The 16,998-nt window shown below is 40.3% G+C and overlaps 1 protein-coding gene across 7 annotated transcripts in view; it reads right to left on the bottom strand.

Annotated features, from left to right (window-relative positions):
• Nrg3 (neuregulin 3) overlaps positions 1-16,998 on the bottom strand; it is a 997,626-nt gene that overhangs the window by 17,174 nt on the left and 963,454 nt on the right. For all 7 annotated transcript variants that reach the window (XM_048339165.1, XM_048339167.1, XM_048339166.1 and 4 more), the window contains exon 6: positions 15,226-15,352. In XM_048339165.1, coding sequence (XP_048195122.1) covers positions 15,226-15,352 — 127 coding nt within the window. The remainder of the gene's footprint in view (positions 1-15,225; positions 15,353-16,998) is intronic.

Raw genomic sequence — 16,998 nt, 5'->3', positions numbered from 1 at the left:
GAAGAAGAAAGAAGAAGGAGGAGGAATAGAATACAGAGGAGGATCAGGGAATAAGAAAGAAGGAAGAGAAAGGAAAAAGAAAGAAGGAGAAGGAGAAGAAGAAGAAAAGGAGAAGGAAGAGGAAATGATGATGACGATGATGATATGGAGATAATTTATAAGGGGTGATTGATTTCAAAAACTCTAAATAACAAAATTAATTGTAATAGAAATATCTCTGTATGCTTCTTACTGACTAAAGTTGTATATTTCAAGCTCTCCATGGAAAAGTCATATGAATAAACGGTATTTATTGAGGTATTGCCAACATCCTGAATTTCTGTCTGACTTCCAGGTTTATAAAACATGTGTTCAAGTTTGCTTGTTTTCCCCTCAACTTGTAATTAGTAGGCTCAGAAGACAAAAATTCTTAAAAGGCTAAGCCACTGCAGACAGCTCTTAGAGCTAGCAACACCAGCCAACTGTTTCTGGAAATCTATATTTTCTAGAGAAATTGCAAAATCACTACAGGCCAGTAACTGCCTGAATTTAATAAATAATGAATATCAAAAGGGCTTAATTCAGACTGGAGGCCATTATTTCATAGTCTGTGTCTTAAACTTCCAAGATCTAGAGCTTTGTCCAAAATCTAGGATGAAAGTCATGAATTACAGCATTCTACTACTTGTCCTGCTTATTAATCCTGCTCCTAGCAGATATTTTCTAATTTTTTTCTGTCAAATGTTTAGCGTTATATGTTATACACTTGTTTATATATACACTCATTTATTCTACTAATACAAATTTCCTTATGAAATTTCTTTTTTAACCAAGCACCAGTGTCTCATGCTTGTAATCTCAGCTATTCAGGAGGATGAGATCTGAGGATCACAGTTCAAAGCAGGCCAAAACAGGAATGTCTATGAATGTCTATGACTCATCTCTAATTAACCAATGAACAGCGGTAAGTGAAACTGGCTTGAGTGGGAAAGTGCTAGGTTTAACCAAAACATCTCAGGGACAGTGTCTATGCCTTGAATTCAAGCCCCAAAACTGGCGTGGGCACACATGCATGTGCACATGCACACGCATACACCCCTTATTTTAAAAGTTTCTCTCTCTCTCTCTGTCTCTCTCAACTTCACTCCTTCCCCCTCCTTTTCCTCTTCCTATTCCTCTTCTTTTTTTCTCTTTTTCTGTGTGTCTCTTCTGTAGTGATCACAATTACCTTGAGACTCAGGTTTAAATTGCTGATATCCCTTGCAGGCTTAGTTAAGATATGGAAGAACATTTTTCCAATCTAATAATCTGGAAATCCTTCAGATTGATATTCTATAAAGGTAGATTCAAAATGAGTGTAGAGATAGTTTCCAGTTTCAGTTCTGAAAAGAACTTGAAAGTTATTGTTTCTGTCCTTAGGAAAAGGACAAATAAAAAAACAGAGACAAGTTGAAAATCAATGGCTGTTCTTGTATTCATCAGATGACTCTGGATGTAACTCCTAGAAATCTGCAGAGATCCATGAAGAGAAAGGTTCGAAGCCAAGGTCAGCTTATTTGCAGCAGAATCTGCAGGAAGCATAGGATGGTAAGAAGGCTTCCATGGCAGTTTTAGCAAGCTGCTAGACTCTGTGTGGTCTATGAAGATTAGAATGATATGGGAGCTGAAGCCTTCAGAAAGATGCCTGCACTCATGGGTTTTACCTCTAGGAACCACAGCAAAGAAGAACAACCAGACATTTCATGTCTCTGTCAGCGAAAGTGAAAAAATTAATAACATTCTGAAAGGCATACAGAGTCCTTCTAAAGAACAATGGCCAAATTCTAGTGGAAAAGATCTTTACCAAAATCTTACTTCACCTGAGGGGTAACAAAAACAATGTCCCTGACTCCAGCCCTATGCCCACCCCAGCCTTATACTCACATAAGAGGAAGGAAAAAAGTGATGGAAATCTAGTGAAGGACTCACTCATGTTCAGGAAAAATTCCACCCACAGAATAGTCTCTACTCCTAAAATTATTGAGGAATTCCCTTCCCCCATATCAACAGAGGTCTGCTATGATGACAGTGGGTTCCAGAGGCAAAAGCCACATGACTCATATCTGGTGGGGGCTCTTAGGAGAACCCAAGAATCCAGTGTAGAAAAAAAACTCACAATAAGCAGACAAGACACAAACACTAGTGGATTTCAAATACCTGATACCTCCCAATACAGCAAACATTAAATCAAATCCACTCTGGTTAACTATCCACTATGGTTAACATCAAACCTTATAATAAACTAAAGGTGAGTTTATCTAAGATTCTCTTCCCTAATTTCTTATGTACATTGCATCTATTAACAAAAGAAATGCCTATACTGTATGCCAAAAGACAAAAAAAACAATATTTGAATATTAAAATAAGTGCCAGACTATGGGCTGATAGCTCATGCCTGTAATCCTAGCTATTCAGAAGACTGAGATCTGAATATCTTAATTTGAAGCCATTCCAGGCATGAAAGTCCTAGAAACTTCAATCTCTAGTTGAATCACCAGAAAGCTGGAAGTGGAGTTATGGCTCACATAGTTAGAGAGCTAACCCTAAGCATAAAAAAATAATGGAATGTTCCAGGCCCTGAGTTCAAATTCCAGAGAAATAAAGTGTTTGGGAGTGTGTGTAGTGGGGGTGTTGGGGGGTGTCTTTATTCTGCAAACAGTTAATCTACAATGCCCTAACACATGAGCTTAACAGACCAGCAAGACAGCCTTTGCATATTGGTGTTCTATGCTAAAGCACTTATCATGGCTTCTAACAGTATCTATGCCACAACATCCTTGAGAGAAGTTAAGCTCTGTAGTTTCATCCATCACATCATATTTCCAGTGGCACTCATATTTCCTCAGGGCCACTGACTGACTCAACCTCCCTTTTTGCCTCTCCCCAATGTTACCAAAGTCTGGCAATTGATGCCATGTCCTTTCCTTCACTCAGCACCTGGCCTTTTGTTTCTTATTTTGCTTTTCTCTGTGTTTGTTCTTTTTCTTTTTTTGTTGTTCTGAGGTGCTAGGGCTTGAATTTGGAACCTCATGCTATCAATTGGCTTTTTCTCCGCTTCACAGCCAGTGCTCTACCACATGAGTCACACCTCTAGTATGGCATTTTGATGATTCTTTACAGGTAGAATCTTACAGATTATTCTTCCCCAACTCCTTTCAAACTATCATCCTTCACATCTCAGCTTCCTGAGTAACTAGGATTGCCCCCAATGTCTGGCATACAGGTACACATTTTATTAAGATCCCATTTGGTAGAGAATGTCACTTTCCTATGAAAGGAAATGTAACCATGACTCACTGGTCCTCTTAGCAGAAGTCTAAGTAAGTCCCTTTTGAACTCACATTCTGGCCAACAAAGTTATTTTTGGGGAAAGCTCTCTTCCCAGTCTCCCTACCAGAGGACAGAGTGGCTGTCCATTGCTGCTTAGCCCATGAGGCTGTGCTCCAAACACTACTGGTCTCATGTTGGAATCAATAGCCTTGTCCAATATAGCAGCCTCATGTTAGCAGTGGTGCAATGATATTGTTGCCCCTCCCCCAACACCACTGCCTCATGCATGCCAATGGAGTCAGAAGGTTAAATCAAAGTGGGACTTTTTCCAACAATTTTAACTGTATGTCTGTCTCTGCATAGCTCCCAGTTCATCTTCTTCCAAGTGTTCTTTATTGACAATGTGAATGAGAAGCCCATTAATGCAGTGTGTAGGACATGCTTTTTCAAGAGTAATTTCATCTAGATTTCAAATGCAAATAGTTAAAAGCAACTTGCCTACTGTGGCTGTTTCTAGAATTTTTGCACCATGCATAAGAGCAGGAAGAGCTCTAACAATGACAGTTAAAGCACATTTTCTCTCACATAAAATAATATAACTAGATCTCCTCCAAATAGCAGGAATGGCAATCACCCATTTCCTACTCTGTCCCAGTGAGGGATCCCTACACCAGAATCATTGTGCCTGCATCACTAACTCTTCTATTTTCATGTTAATACTTCCAGCAGTTGGACCATAAGCTCTAATAACACCACTAACTATTGGCTGTAGACATTGCAACATATTCTGAGGAAAGAAAGGAGAGCCATCAGACAGACAAGGGATACAAAATGATGGACATAACACATGGCCGACAGCATGTGGCCCATAATGCCTTGGGTTCCCACTGACATTTTTAACTCATTAGTGTATGATCAGGCATGACCAATCAAATCCATTTCTGTACTCATGAACAATTGATTGACTGGTCAGACATGACCAATTGAACTTCCCTTAGTACTCCTTCTCTGAAGCAGAGGAATCAACAAAAAGAGCCAAGGTAGCACACATGCACAAGCCATCAGGCAGTCAGCACAAAGCCCGTGACTCATGAAAGAAAGGTCACTCATGGAGAAATGGAGTAGCCCTGTGGTACTATAATAACCATCCTCCAAGAATACTGCAATGCTAGAATCCTGTGGATCATGCTTGCAATCCTAGCTACCCTAAATGCTGAGATCTGAAGATTTTGGCTCAAAGCCAGCCTGGGCCAGAATGTCTGTGAGACTCTTATCTTCAATTAACCACCAAAACGACAGGAGTTGTGGCTCAAGTGATAGAGCACTAGCCTCCAGCACAAAAAGTCATGGACAGTGCCTAGTCTCTGAGTTTGAGCCCCAGATCCAGCACAAAAGGAAAGAAAGGAGGGAGGGAGGGGGGAAGGAAGGAAGGAAGGAAGGGAGGGAAGGAGGGAGGGAGGGAGGGAGGGAGGGAGGGAGGGAAGGAAGGAAGGAAGGAAGGAAGGAAGGAAGGAAGGAAGGGAGGGAGGGAGGGAGGGAGGGAGGGAGGGAGGAAGGAAGGAAGGAAGGCCAGACTGCAATGGCCTCCTGGCTTCAGGACCCCAATCTATGCAGAATCTATACTAGTCTACTCTCACTTTCAATAAACCTGATGCTTTACTACACTCACTAGTCTTCTGCCTCTCAGTTCTTTACCTGGTAGAGAAATGTACCAGTACCTCCTAAATGGCATCATTCCACATTTATAAGTAAGATTATTGGGTTAATATGTATCATCTATAATAATTAATAAACTTCTTAAAACCAGAGAGGTTTGATTTCTTATGGGAAAGTTTGACTCATAACAGTAACTTGGATGAAGGCTCATTTTACCCTGTTATACTCCTGCCCTAACTAGGCACGGTCTGATAATTATTGACTATTCAACAGAGATTTGAATGTACACAGGAATGCATGGCTCTACCTTGAATCAGTAAGGCAGAATTTGTATTTCAAACAAGAAATCAAGTTGTATATTGGAGCTATTCAAACGCACTTTAATTAATGCTATCATGAAATACCCTCTGCAAGTAATTCCTTGAACTTCCACTCCCTCTTGCAAGGTAGTTCAAATGCCAACTGCTTAATGCAGTATTTAGACCCAGTAAATGAAATAGAGCAGTTATTTTTCACCTATGACAGCACTTTAATTATCTATATTATAAAATGTATCTACATTATAAAATGGTACATTTATTTATTGTTCTGTGCTACTGGCTTCTGAGTATACTCAAGCTGAATATAAACTGTTTTGTATTTGAATTTTTCTATAGTAGCCAACACAAAGAAAACTTCAGTAAGTGTCGCTGAATAAATTTATGCTAGTGGACCAAATACTAAGTCTGAGTTCCATATTATATGCTTCTACTTTCTTCTTCTTTCATATATGTATTATTGTTATTATTTAGTCTGCCTTTTCTGGGGCTTAAACTCAGGGCCTGGTCACTGTTCCTGAGCTTTTGTGCTCAAGTCTAGTACTCTACCACTTTGAGCCACAGCACCATTTCTGGCTTTCTGATGGTTAATTGGAGATAAGAGTCTCATGGACTATACAGCCCAGGCTAATTTTCTACTTCAACCCACAGATCTCAGCCACCTGAATATCTAGTATTGCAACCATAAGCCACCAATGCCCCACTTGTTTAAACTTCAGCATATGAGTATTACCTTCTGTTTCTTTCTCATTGACTGTGACCCCATCCCATCAATACATTTATTTTTTCTTAATAGGGTCATTGGAACAAAATGTGTAATGTGATATGAGTTAGTAGGAAAGCAGGCAGGAAGGAAATCGCAGCTGGAAGGAAGGAACTTGCAGACGGCAGGATATGCTGATAAAACAAAACCTGCTTAAAAATAAAATATGGGAAGGGTCTACAACAGAGTAAAAAAAGTCAGAAGGACAAAACAAGTGAGGAAATAAGGATGGGGCACTAGATCTTTGGTGTCATCACCTTACAGGAAACAGAAAGGAGACCTACCAATCAGAAAGCCAATTTCAAGGGCTCCAATCCATCCTGCTTAATGGAAGGGCCCGGGCCTGTTTCTGTCATGGGGAAGAGAGCTCAAGATGGCCGAGATGAACGGAAACAGTATCTTCCTATGGCACATCTATGCCATGTGCTTCCTTTCTCTGTTATGTTTGTTTTCTAATAAACTTTCCTATTACCTTTACTATGTTCAAGTCTTGCCTAAATTTTTCTCTTGAGAGATACAAGGACTGAAGTCAACTTAGCTGTTCTAAGCTTCTTGTAACATATTTGAAATCATTGGCAGGAATGTTAAGGATTAAGTATATCTTTCTGATTTGGATTTATCCAATGGTAACACAACCACTGTATATAAGAGGCAACCTAAGAGGTGCTTTCACTGGGTTTTGTAAATTAACTAAAAGCCCCTACATTTCAATCTATGCCTTTGATCTGAGCTATTCTCTGCTGCAGTCCCCTTATAATCATTTTCAGTTCTAAAAAGGAGAAAATTCATATATAAGCACTTTGTGTGGAAGGCAAACTGTCCTTCAACCAGGCATTGCCATCTTCTTATCATCTTAAAGAGACCAGTCCAAAACTCAGAAGACCACCTATTTCCTGTTCCTGTTCTAGTAATAAAGTGATGGCAACTTCTCCAGAACTCCTCCAGGGACAAAGACTGAGATTATGTTCAACCAGGCTAGACCCACAACTTGAGACTATGAATAAATTTGGGGGTCTTGAGTTCTTTTTCTCCACCTAATTAAATAGGTAGGTAGATAGATAGATAGATAGATAGATAGATAGATAGATAGATAGATAATACAGGCAAGTCTGGATGAGTGGTTGCAGAAGCAGAGTTTATGAGAAATAAGAATAAGATGCCAGGGGAAACTGAGGCAAATCCTCTCAGTTACTGGCAGGTTGGTATAAGCCTCCCCAACCAAACTTCCAACTAGAAAGGGTTTTGTTGCCATATGAAGTTTTATCTACCTGCTTCCCAGGCAGGAGGAGGAAGGGGAGGGAAAGGATAAGGACAACAGATGACTTGATGTAAGTGGACAGAAATGGGTGACCCACAGTAGCCTCATGGGACCCCTCTTTCATAGTCCATTTGTTGAGTGTCAGCTCTTCCATCTGCTTGGGTCACCATCCCTGCACCTGATCTCCTGTGCAGCTGGGCTTCGGTGTCATCAGGGGCTTTGCTTTCATCAGAGCCATTATCTCAACTTTCTAGAAGCTTCAGGAAGAAGAGGAGTAAAGGCTCTACCTGACTGTGTCTGCTTTCCCAGGATCCCCACGAAGGGGATGGACATCTCTGCTGGATTGACATCTGTGCATCTCTGCCCAGTCATTCCCCTTTCACCTCCCTTTTACATCTCCTGCCCCCACACTGTCTATTTAACTGAAGTTACTGTCTCTACTTGTAAAGATGACTGAAGATGAACTGAAGTCCTGACCTCTTTTTTTTTGTTTTTGGCCAGCCCTGGGCCTTGGACTCAGGGCCTGAGCACTGTCCTTGACTTCTTTTTCTCAAGGCTAGCACTCTGCCACTTGAGCCACAGTGCCAATTCTGGCCATTTTCTGTATATGTGGTGCTGGGGAATTGAACCTAGGACCTCATGTATACAAGGCGAGCACTCTTGCCACTAGGCCATATCCCCAGCCCAAGTCCTGACCTCTTTTGACGACCATGTCACAAAGCTCCCTCCTCTGGCGTGCACTATGTCTGTTTGGCATTTGGGGAATGTGGCTGAACCTAACTTGAGACTCCTAGAATTTGGCTTGAGGTCCAAAAATAAGTTTCACATGTATAGTTTTCTCCCATTTACTTTGTGATGAAGCATTCTTTTTAAGTTTTTTCTTGGGTTTACCAAAAAAGAACAGAAAATCTCCTTGCCTGAATCTCACCAAGAAATGTCCATCCTGTTGATGGTTCTGGTAGTTATAATTCTATTCTCAGCACATTTTCATAAGTGAGGACAGTTCATGTCTGTGAGTCACAAATGATTTATTTGTCAATGAAGATAGACACTGGATGCTTCTGAAACCCTGCCAGGACAATTCACTCTCACTGTGTGATATCTGTGTCAATTGCTTCCAGAATATTTTGTTACTTACTTGACTAAGGGTTTCACATCTTGTTAAATGATTATAAAGTAAAACTCTTTGATGTGCATGTTTAATGAACTTAAGGGAATTTGAGAAGTAGACAATTCATTTGAATTTGGTGAATGCTACAATTTGGGAAGAATTTCAAGTATTTAACTTGTGCCTCAAGATAAAACAAGGACAGATTTGTCTGATAAGCTTAACAGGTAGGATTTTTTTTCCCATCTCAAGAATGCTGGTCTACCATGATACTGTGTGCCTATCTTGCACTGGCAATATACACCTCTAGCAGCAGGAAGCTTGATGATAAAACTGAGGGCTCAGAATTTCCTAATCATCACATTTGGAATTCAGGACATCCTTACTACCCTTGCCATTTGGGAAGAAAAGAGTGCTGCATGTCAAAATATCATGGGCCCAACACATGTTTAGAGTCAACTTCTAAGCAACTAAGAATCATCAATTCTTAAAGCTATATAAATCAAGCCTACCTACTCCACCCCTGGACAAAGCTACTCAAGTGACTGTCCTCTTTCAGTCTTTCTCAGTGGGAACTCTATTTTTTTGTCCTGTTTGATACTTTTGCACCTAATCTTGCTTGCCTATGGATTTAATTCCTTGATTCCAAGACTCAGTGAGAGGAGAACTAGGGGAAAGCAGAGGAAGCCTGAGGCAGAGCAAGAACGCTAGCTATGGGGCTCATCGGTAGCAAACATTGCCATTGCTGGGCCAGAAGACCTGTCATCCTTCCAGAGGCCTGACCCAGTGCATGGTCATGGTGATACAAGGTAGTAAAAAAGGAGGCAAAGAATTGCAGCCTGTAGAATGTGCAGCTGGGCAGGCTAAGGTGGTAAACCAAAACCTGCAGGACAATGAAATGGAGGCAGAGGGCTACAAAAGAATGAGGAAGTAAGACTGATAAAATAAAGACAGAAGGAAGAGGAAATAAGAACTGGAACTAAATATTTGGCATCAGAACAGAAAGGAGACCCAATAGCCACTAACTGGAAAGCAATTTTCAAAGAATCCACTTCTCCCTGTTTCACCCAAGACCAATGTCTATAACAAGGGCAGTGGCACAAGATGGCTGACTTGGGCTGAGGTTCTGGCTTTTCTTACATGAGCTATCTTTCTCAGTCATATTTCTTTTCTAATAAGCTTTCTCCTTGCCATCACTACATTCACATCTTGCCTGAATTCTTCTCATTTGTTGAATAAAAGAACAGAGGTCAACTTAAATGCTCTAAATTTCCCTTAACATATTTGGTGCATTAGTGGGGAAGTTAGGTATTATGTCTTTTTTTTTTTTTTTCTGACTCAGATTCATCGAATGGTAGCAAAGAAAAAAAAAGAACAGATACTACTATTTATCCCTTTTGTTGTTGTAACACTGGTATTTTCTCATAGGTCTTGATATAATAATAATAAATGATAATAATAGTAAACCTAAGATGTAAAAATGATTTTAATGCAAATTTTTCATGAATGTATTTGCATTTTATAGGCATCCAAAAATTGTCCAGACAAGTGAGATTGCCACTTTCTTTCCCTAAGACTACCTGTGCATTATAGCCTCCAAATATACCAAACAGTGTATGCTTCTCCCTATAGCTTTTAAGGATAGCTTTGTTCCTTTTGAGTGAATGATTAATATCTATCCTCAATCACTGTTTTCCTTCAAAAACTTAAAGCATGGAAAATTGCAGTCAAATTGCTATTTGCTTCCTGTAATAGAATTGTGAGCAAAGGGTATCAGCATGTAATTCAGAAAAGAGGAAATTTTGACAAGAAATATGTGGACAGAGATAATACTTCACTATCAAATAAAGAAATGCAAATTTCAAAGAATGCCATTTCCTCCTATTAAATTAGTAAAGGAAATGGTGATAAAGACAGAAGACAACTGGCAATGACACACATTGCCTGTGAGCTGAAACTGACATGTGCCTTTGGGAAGCAATTTGTTCATCTCTCTCTAGTCAATGGGGCCTGCTCAGTGAACACCTGAGCCCAAGCCAGCAATGTGGGAATGCCATGGCTTTGTACACATACCTCTTCTATGCAACTTGCTCTCACTTTACAATCCTGGAAACACCTTCCTTCCTTATGTATTCTATCCTTGGACTCTTATTTTTTCCTCTTAGCTATTTACTCTAATAGTACCTTTGAATATTTGATCTTAGATGCCAGAATATGCTATCCCAAGATTTGGCATATAGGTAATTTTGAGCTAAAGGCCCTGGAAAACAGGCTAATCCAGGAAAAGCTCTACAAACAAGGCAGAAAGTTTCCATTTGTAACTGAAAGTTTGGATTGTAGAAATATATCTTTTGACTTGTCAGGAAAGGAGAGCAGCACTTAGCATCAGAGCAGGCCATGACTGACCACACTAACAACTATTGTATTGCATAATTTCCTTGTTCTCCTAACTTAAACAGAAATCTCAACCCATCCCCCATTTGCCTTTATTCTATAGTGGTATATAAGCCTAAATTCTCAATAACCCTTAAAGCAGTACATTTGTGGGTATTCCATGTGTTACATGCTTGATGTACTTATTAATACAGCCTACCTATTATTTTCTTTTATTAATCTGCCTGTTGTTATAGAGTCCAGCAGAAAACTTAGGGGTAAATTATAATTTTTTTCTTCTAAGCATCTTCTTATGCAGCAATGGTATAAATATAAATACACTTTGTTCTCACATCTTCTCTTGAACCCTGTAGATGTCTTTTTCCAGTGAAAAAAATATTAGGGCCAGGTGAGCTGAAGCGAAGAGTAGGAGAGAGGATAAGGAGCTAAAATCATATGAAGGCAAGGCCATTTGAATGTTAGAAACCCTGCAACCAGTTTCTTCTTTCTTGAAATTCCATTTCTAGTATTTCTCATCAAATGAGAGTTGTGGAGAACATATAAATGGAATTTTTCTTTAGCCTTATGGGTTGCAGTAAAGAATAGAAAAGAACCTTAATGAACATTTGTCAGAACACAGTAAGAAATCTGGAATGGTTCGCCTAAATGGAAATTAAGTGATCTCCCCAAATGAGTTAGTAGTAATCCTAGGACAGGCTGAAATGCTATTAGTGGTGTTAATGTAGTATTAGATGAAAAGGAAGGAGACACTACAATGTGCCTACTCTGTCCACAACACAATTCTGGGAAGGCGTAGTGAGTGACAATGACTGTTCTTGACCTAACTTGTTTCAACTAGGCCTCATCTTTGGAACATAAAAATTATGACCATGCTCAGTGCTAGTGGCTTATACTTGTAATACTAGCTACTCAGGGTGCTGAGTATTGAAGTTGAAATCTTGCCCCAACATAAAAGCCCAGAAGATTCTGATTTCCAGTTGACCAGCCAAAGCCAAAACCAGGGATGTGATTAATGTGGAAGAGCACCCGTCTTAAGCAAAAATGCAGGGCCTTAAATTCAAGTCCCAATATAGACACACACACACACACACACACACACACACACACACACAATCCTGTCATCTCTCAACACAAAAGCTTTCATCCCTTACTCTTCTGTCTCTGAGTAAGTGACCGGAGCAAACACTAACTTAGAATCCAACAGCTCTGGGCTGCCTTCCAAGAAGACCCCTAACCCTTTTTAAGTGCCTGCCTGAAAAGAAAACAAACTTCAAGCTGCCAAAAATGCTCTTAAATTTCTTCTAACCAGTAACTCATGATAGGCCCTTGACTTAACTCTCTAAAACATTTGCTGAAAAAAAATTGGATTTATGAGAATGAATTATTTCTCCAATACCTCACAAAGACTAAAAAGCCATTCCTTTGAAATGCAACCATCAGAAAAGATACCCCAGTCTCAGTGAGAGAACTGAATTCATACCTTAACCCTGGCCAGTAATTGCCAGACTATAGCCACGTCAGACTAAAGGCATTGACAATGATCAACCCTTTGTACATTTTCACCAGCCCTTGCTTGTCTGAAATTCTACTTCGTCACTGTCTCTGTAAAAGGCCCTGCCAACTCCACCTCAGGAAAATAAGCACAGTTCACATTGAATGCCCTTCCCTATTGCAAAGGTACATTACTGATTACAAGGCTTTCTCTATTGCTTCAACAGAGGCCTAGCTTTGCTTATCTGAGACAAGACCAGTTGCTAAGGAACGAAAACCCTCATCACCAAGAAGGTGCTGGAATTACATTCATTAGAAATCATTAGTGAGAGCATTCTTGTTCTTAAAAGAGCAATCCCTGCACCTTGCCATGAATAAAAGTTGAAGGAAACTTTGCTGGCGAGCAATTCTGAGTTGTGAATTCACATTAAACTATCTAAGTACATCTGTTATGCACATGATAATGGCAACTTTCTGGGTATAATGATTTCTTAGAATCACAAATGATGTGTAAATTCCCCATGATTTAAGCCTTTGGAGGGGTTGAGGGTGTCCTGGGTGATTGGCTATTATTCTCAAATGCTAGGTTTACACCATGGCCTTTGTCCCTGTCTTTCCTGCCTCAGAATCTGGAAATACAATCTATGTGGCAGAAAAGAATTGCTACTGTCAGGAGAATATTTCAGTGTATATTAGAGAACATTCTCTTGTCTGTATTGTTTTGCAGCATAGCTCAGAATTAAGAAATCTACTTTAACATCGAATGTAGAAGGAAAAGGGCTTGCCATTAAGTATAAGTTCTGGGGTCTGTGTAAGGATTGGTGTTAGGAAAATTACCTCTGGGACAATATTTCTCACCTGTCCTCTCTTACCCGTATCTTCAAATGACCTAAATACAGCATAGATTCTGTGTCTCACGGTTTCGTTTTGTTGTTCAAGATATCATTTCTGTGTGTGCTAGTTTCTTGCTCTTATCCCTTTAACTACTCAATGAACATTTCGTGCCCTTTGAAATCCTTATGGAGCCAGGGACAATGGCTCAAGCCTGTAACTGTACTAGTTGGGAGGCAGATACTGGAGGATTTCCATTGGAGTCCATTCCAGGCACTAAAGTTCATGTGACAACATCTCAAGCAGTGATTGTGTGTGGTGGTGCATGCCTGTCATCACAAGCTATAGGGAAAGCACAATGGCTGGGCACAGTGAGGTGTACCTGCCATCCCAGTGACCAAGAGAAGTGCATGGAGGATTGCAGTGCGGGTAAGTATGAGCATAAAGTGAGACCTATCTGAACAATAAGGAACACATAGCAGGATAGGTGGAGGGGCCCAAGTAGTACAGTACCTACTTAGCAGGTGTGAGACACTGATTTCAAAACCCAGTACTACCAAAACCTAAACAGAAAGAAGAGCAAGACCCCTGGTTGGAGACTGGCCATGATCTAAGGCAGCCTCCAGGTGTTCCCCAGCCTCCCCACCCCCATCACTTCTTCTTCTCCAGCCTCTGCTGCACTGCTTACCATCTCAGTGCACATTTTTCTGGGAATTTTGCTTGGGACTGTATTTTCTTAATACTAAGAAATAACCAAGATCCTACGTAGCAGGAAGAACTTGGCACAAAACAAAGATTCAAAAGGATTTTATTGTTGTTGTTTTGTTGGGCTTCTGTGGCTCATGCCTGAAATCCCAACTGCTCAGAAAGCTGAGATCTGAGGGTGGCTATTCTAAGCCAGCCTAGGTAGGAAAGGCAGAAGTTGAGGTGTGGCTCAAATAATAGAATGCTAGCTTTAAGCAAAAATGCTCAGAGACAGTGCCCAAGCCCTGAATCCAGGCCCCACAAATAGCACCAAATAAACAAAATATAAAATCTTTTTTTTAAGATACTTGTTTGGGCTTAGAATATAGCTTAGCCATAGAGTGCTTGCCTTACATGCATGAAGCCCCAAGTTCAATTCCTCAGTACCACATATACAACAAAGGCCAGAAGTGACATTGTGTTACAAGTGGTAGAGTGCTAGCCTTGAACAAACAACAAAAAGAAGAAGCCCAGGGACAGTGCTCAGACCCTGAGTTCAAGCCCCAGGACTGGCAAAAAACAAAACAAAAGAGATGCTTGTTTATTCCATGATCAATATAGATAAAATACATATTCATGGTATGAAAGTCAAACCAATCAGAGGCTCCAAAGTTTGGCCAACATGGAGACTCCAGAGATGAGTGTATTCTTACGGTATACATAACCTCCCTAGAGGTTTTGTTGTTTTGTTTTTTCCAGTTCTGGGGCTTGGACTCAGGGCCTGGGCACTGTCCCTGACCTTCTTTTGCCCAAGGTAAACACTCTAACCCTTGAGCGACAGTGTCACTTCTGGATTTTTCTGTTTATGTGGTACTGAGGAATCAAACCCAGGACTTCATGGATGTTAGGCAAGCATTGTACCACTAAGCCACATTCCTACCTAGCCCATCACCAAGGTCTTTGATCATAAGATTCAAATGAAAATGTGGGGAGGAACATCTTGCTCATCAGATGGGGTATTGTCTGGGAGCCTCTTCTTCCTATTGCAGACCCCAGGCACAGGCCTACCTTGTTCCCAAGCCCTTCTTTCAAAAGAATGTATGGGTCAAACACCCATAAAGTTTGTATTGTTACCAGAAATTAATTCATATGACAGATTATAATCAGAATGGAGAACTAACTTTTCTGGTTTTCATTCAACCCACATACCACACACGTGCAAACACACACACACACACACACACACAACCATGCATACAAGCATGTATCGACACTAGTACACAATAAACTGCAAGATGATTTAAGCCCAAGTCCATCAAGTACTGAACAAATATACAAGTCTAATCATAAGCTTCCCACCCCTGGCCCCCTCCAGCCCCCTTCGGACCAGGAGCTCTAAGCTGAGCTATAGGAGATGTGGCATCATGCAACTCACATTTTGCAGCTGGACGTGGCTCTTCATCAAGCTCTCTGACTTTGACATTGCACTAGATGCTTTTAGGCTGTAGTTTTTACCATTTTGTGACTCTTTCAGCTGCTCTTGAATTTGCTTGGCTTGTTTCCTGCAGAAATGAATGTATGCATAAATATCTGTGTACATTTGCTATACTTTTAATTCTTGAGGTCCATTCATCCCCAGAGTCTATATTTATCATTAGTGAAAGCTAGATACACTCAATTAAGCAAAGATAAGCCTTCTGCCATTTTTTACCACATCACAAAACACTTTGAACTTGGAGTGTATTTATTATAGCTGATCCATAGGTTTATAGACAATGCTACTATAAAGGCAGCCAGGAACCAATTGTTTTCTTGATCTCCCTGAATGCAAGAAGCCCCACATCCTATGTGCTCAGCAACAAAGAGTTGGACCTCCTATGGAGAAATGGAGAAACAACTAAAAGAAAGACTGGAAGCTTCAGTCTGAGAGGCACATTTAACATATTTGTAAAGATACATTTATAAAAATCTTTTACAACAGTAATATGTGTAGCACATGTAAAAGCTCTAACTTTTTTTGTGTGTGTGATGGAATCATGCTATTTGCCAGAGCTGGCCTAGATGGTGGTGCTTTCTTTATGTTTCCTATGTAGCTGGGATAGCAAGCATATATGCCATTGCCCTAGCATTTTCTGTTGAGAGAAAAGTCTAGCAAACTTTTTTGCCCTAGTGAACCACAACGCTTTGGATCTCAGCCTCTGATATACGTAGGATGGCAGCCACCTATGACTATACTCAGCTTTGGTTGAGCTAGAATCTCTTGAGCACTTTTTCTTGGGCTGGCCTACTTTTTCTTCCCATGTATCTGGGATGGCAGGTATGAACCATTACATTCAGCTTTTTCTGTGGAGATACAGAGAGTCTTGTGAAATGTTCAATGTTGGCCTTCAACCATGATCCTCCTAATTTCCACCTTAAGGTTATAGTCATGAACCATCAGCTCTTGGCAAAAAATAGTTACCTTTTTATTCTATCTTATGTTTATTTTTATAATTTAAATAGCTACCTTTTTAAGGAGATAATGATCATGTAATAATGAACCATATGCCAGTTGATGTGTAATAACTCATTAATTCTTCACAATAATTCTATGTCAAGAGACCATCTGCCACACCCACTCAATAGATGAATACATTAAGAAACAGAAAAGTTAAATCACTTGCCAAGAGTCACATACTCACTCCACAGCAGAGCTTCCTTTTCAATCTGATCAGGCTACTTTTTGTACATTCAGAATCACCCTTCAGAAGCATAAACCCACTAGCATATATACACCTCCAGCTTGTCAGTGGTGAGACTGAGATTGTTGTTAGTTTGGGGCTTGAATGTTTCTGAACTCCAGGTAATACCACATGCACATATGGAGTGACTAGGTTTGGGTCATTTCATGCATAGTTCAGAAGGGTAGAACAAACTGGTCTGATTAGTTGCTTTTCCCCAGCAGTTGCAAAGCAATTATTTATCCACAAATTATTTATCCTCCAAAACAACTCTACACAATCATCCTCACCCAGGTTGCTCCTTCCTTCCATTCACTGTCAAAGATAGAGCCATCAGAGCCATCCACAGAACATGTCAGAGAAGCAGTCCCCACTCCAAACACATGGTCTGTTCTCACAAGGATTGGAATTAGAATCCTGGCTCTGCCATCCACTAGGGTTGCTGTCCTAGCATTTACTTAAATATCTCTCAGTTCCCTCTTCTATGC

Source organism: Perognathus longimembris, chromosome 2, assembly GCF_023159225.1.
Source record: "Perognathus longimembris pacificus isolate PPM17 chromosome 2, ASM2315922v1, whole genome shotgun sequence".
Classification (NCBI taxonomy): Eukaryota; Metazoa; Chordata; class Mammalia; order Rodentia; family Heteromyidae; genus Perognathus; species Perognathus longimembris.
This window is presented reverse-complemented; position numbering and strand designations above follow the sequence as displayed.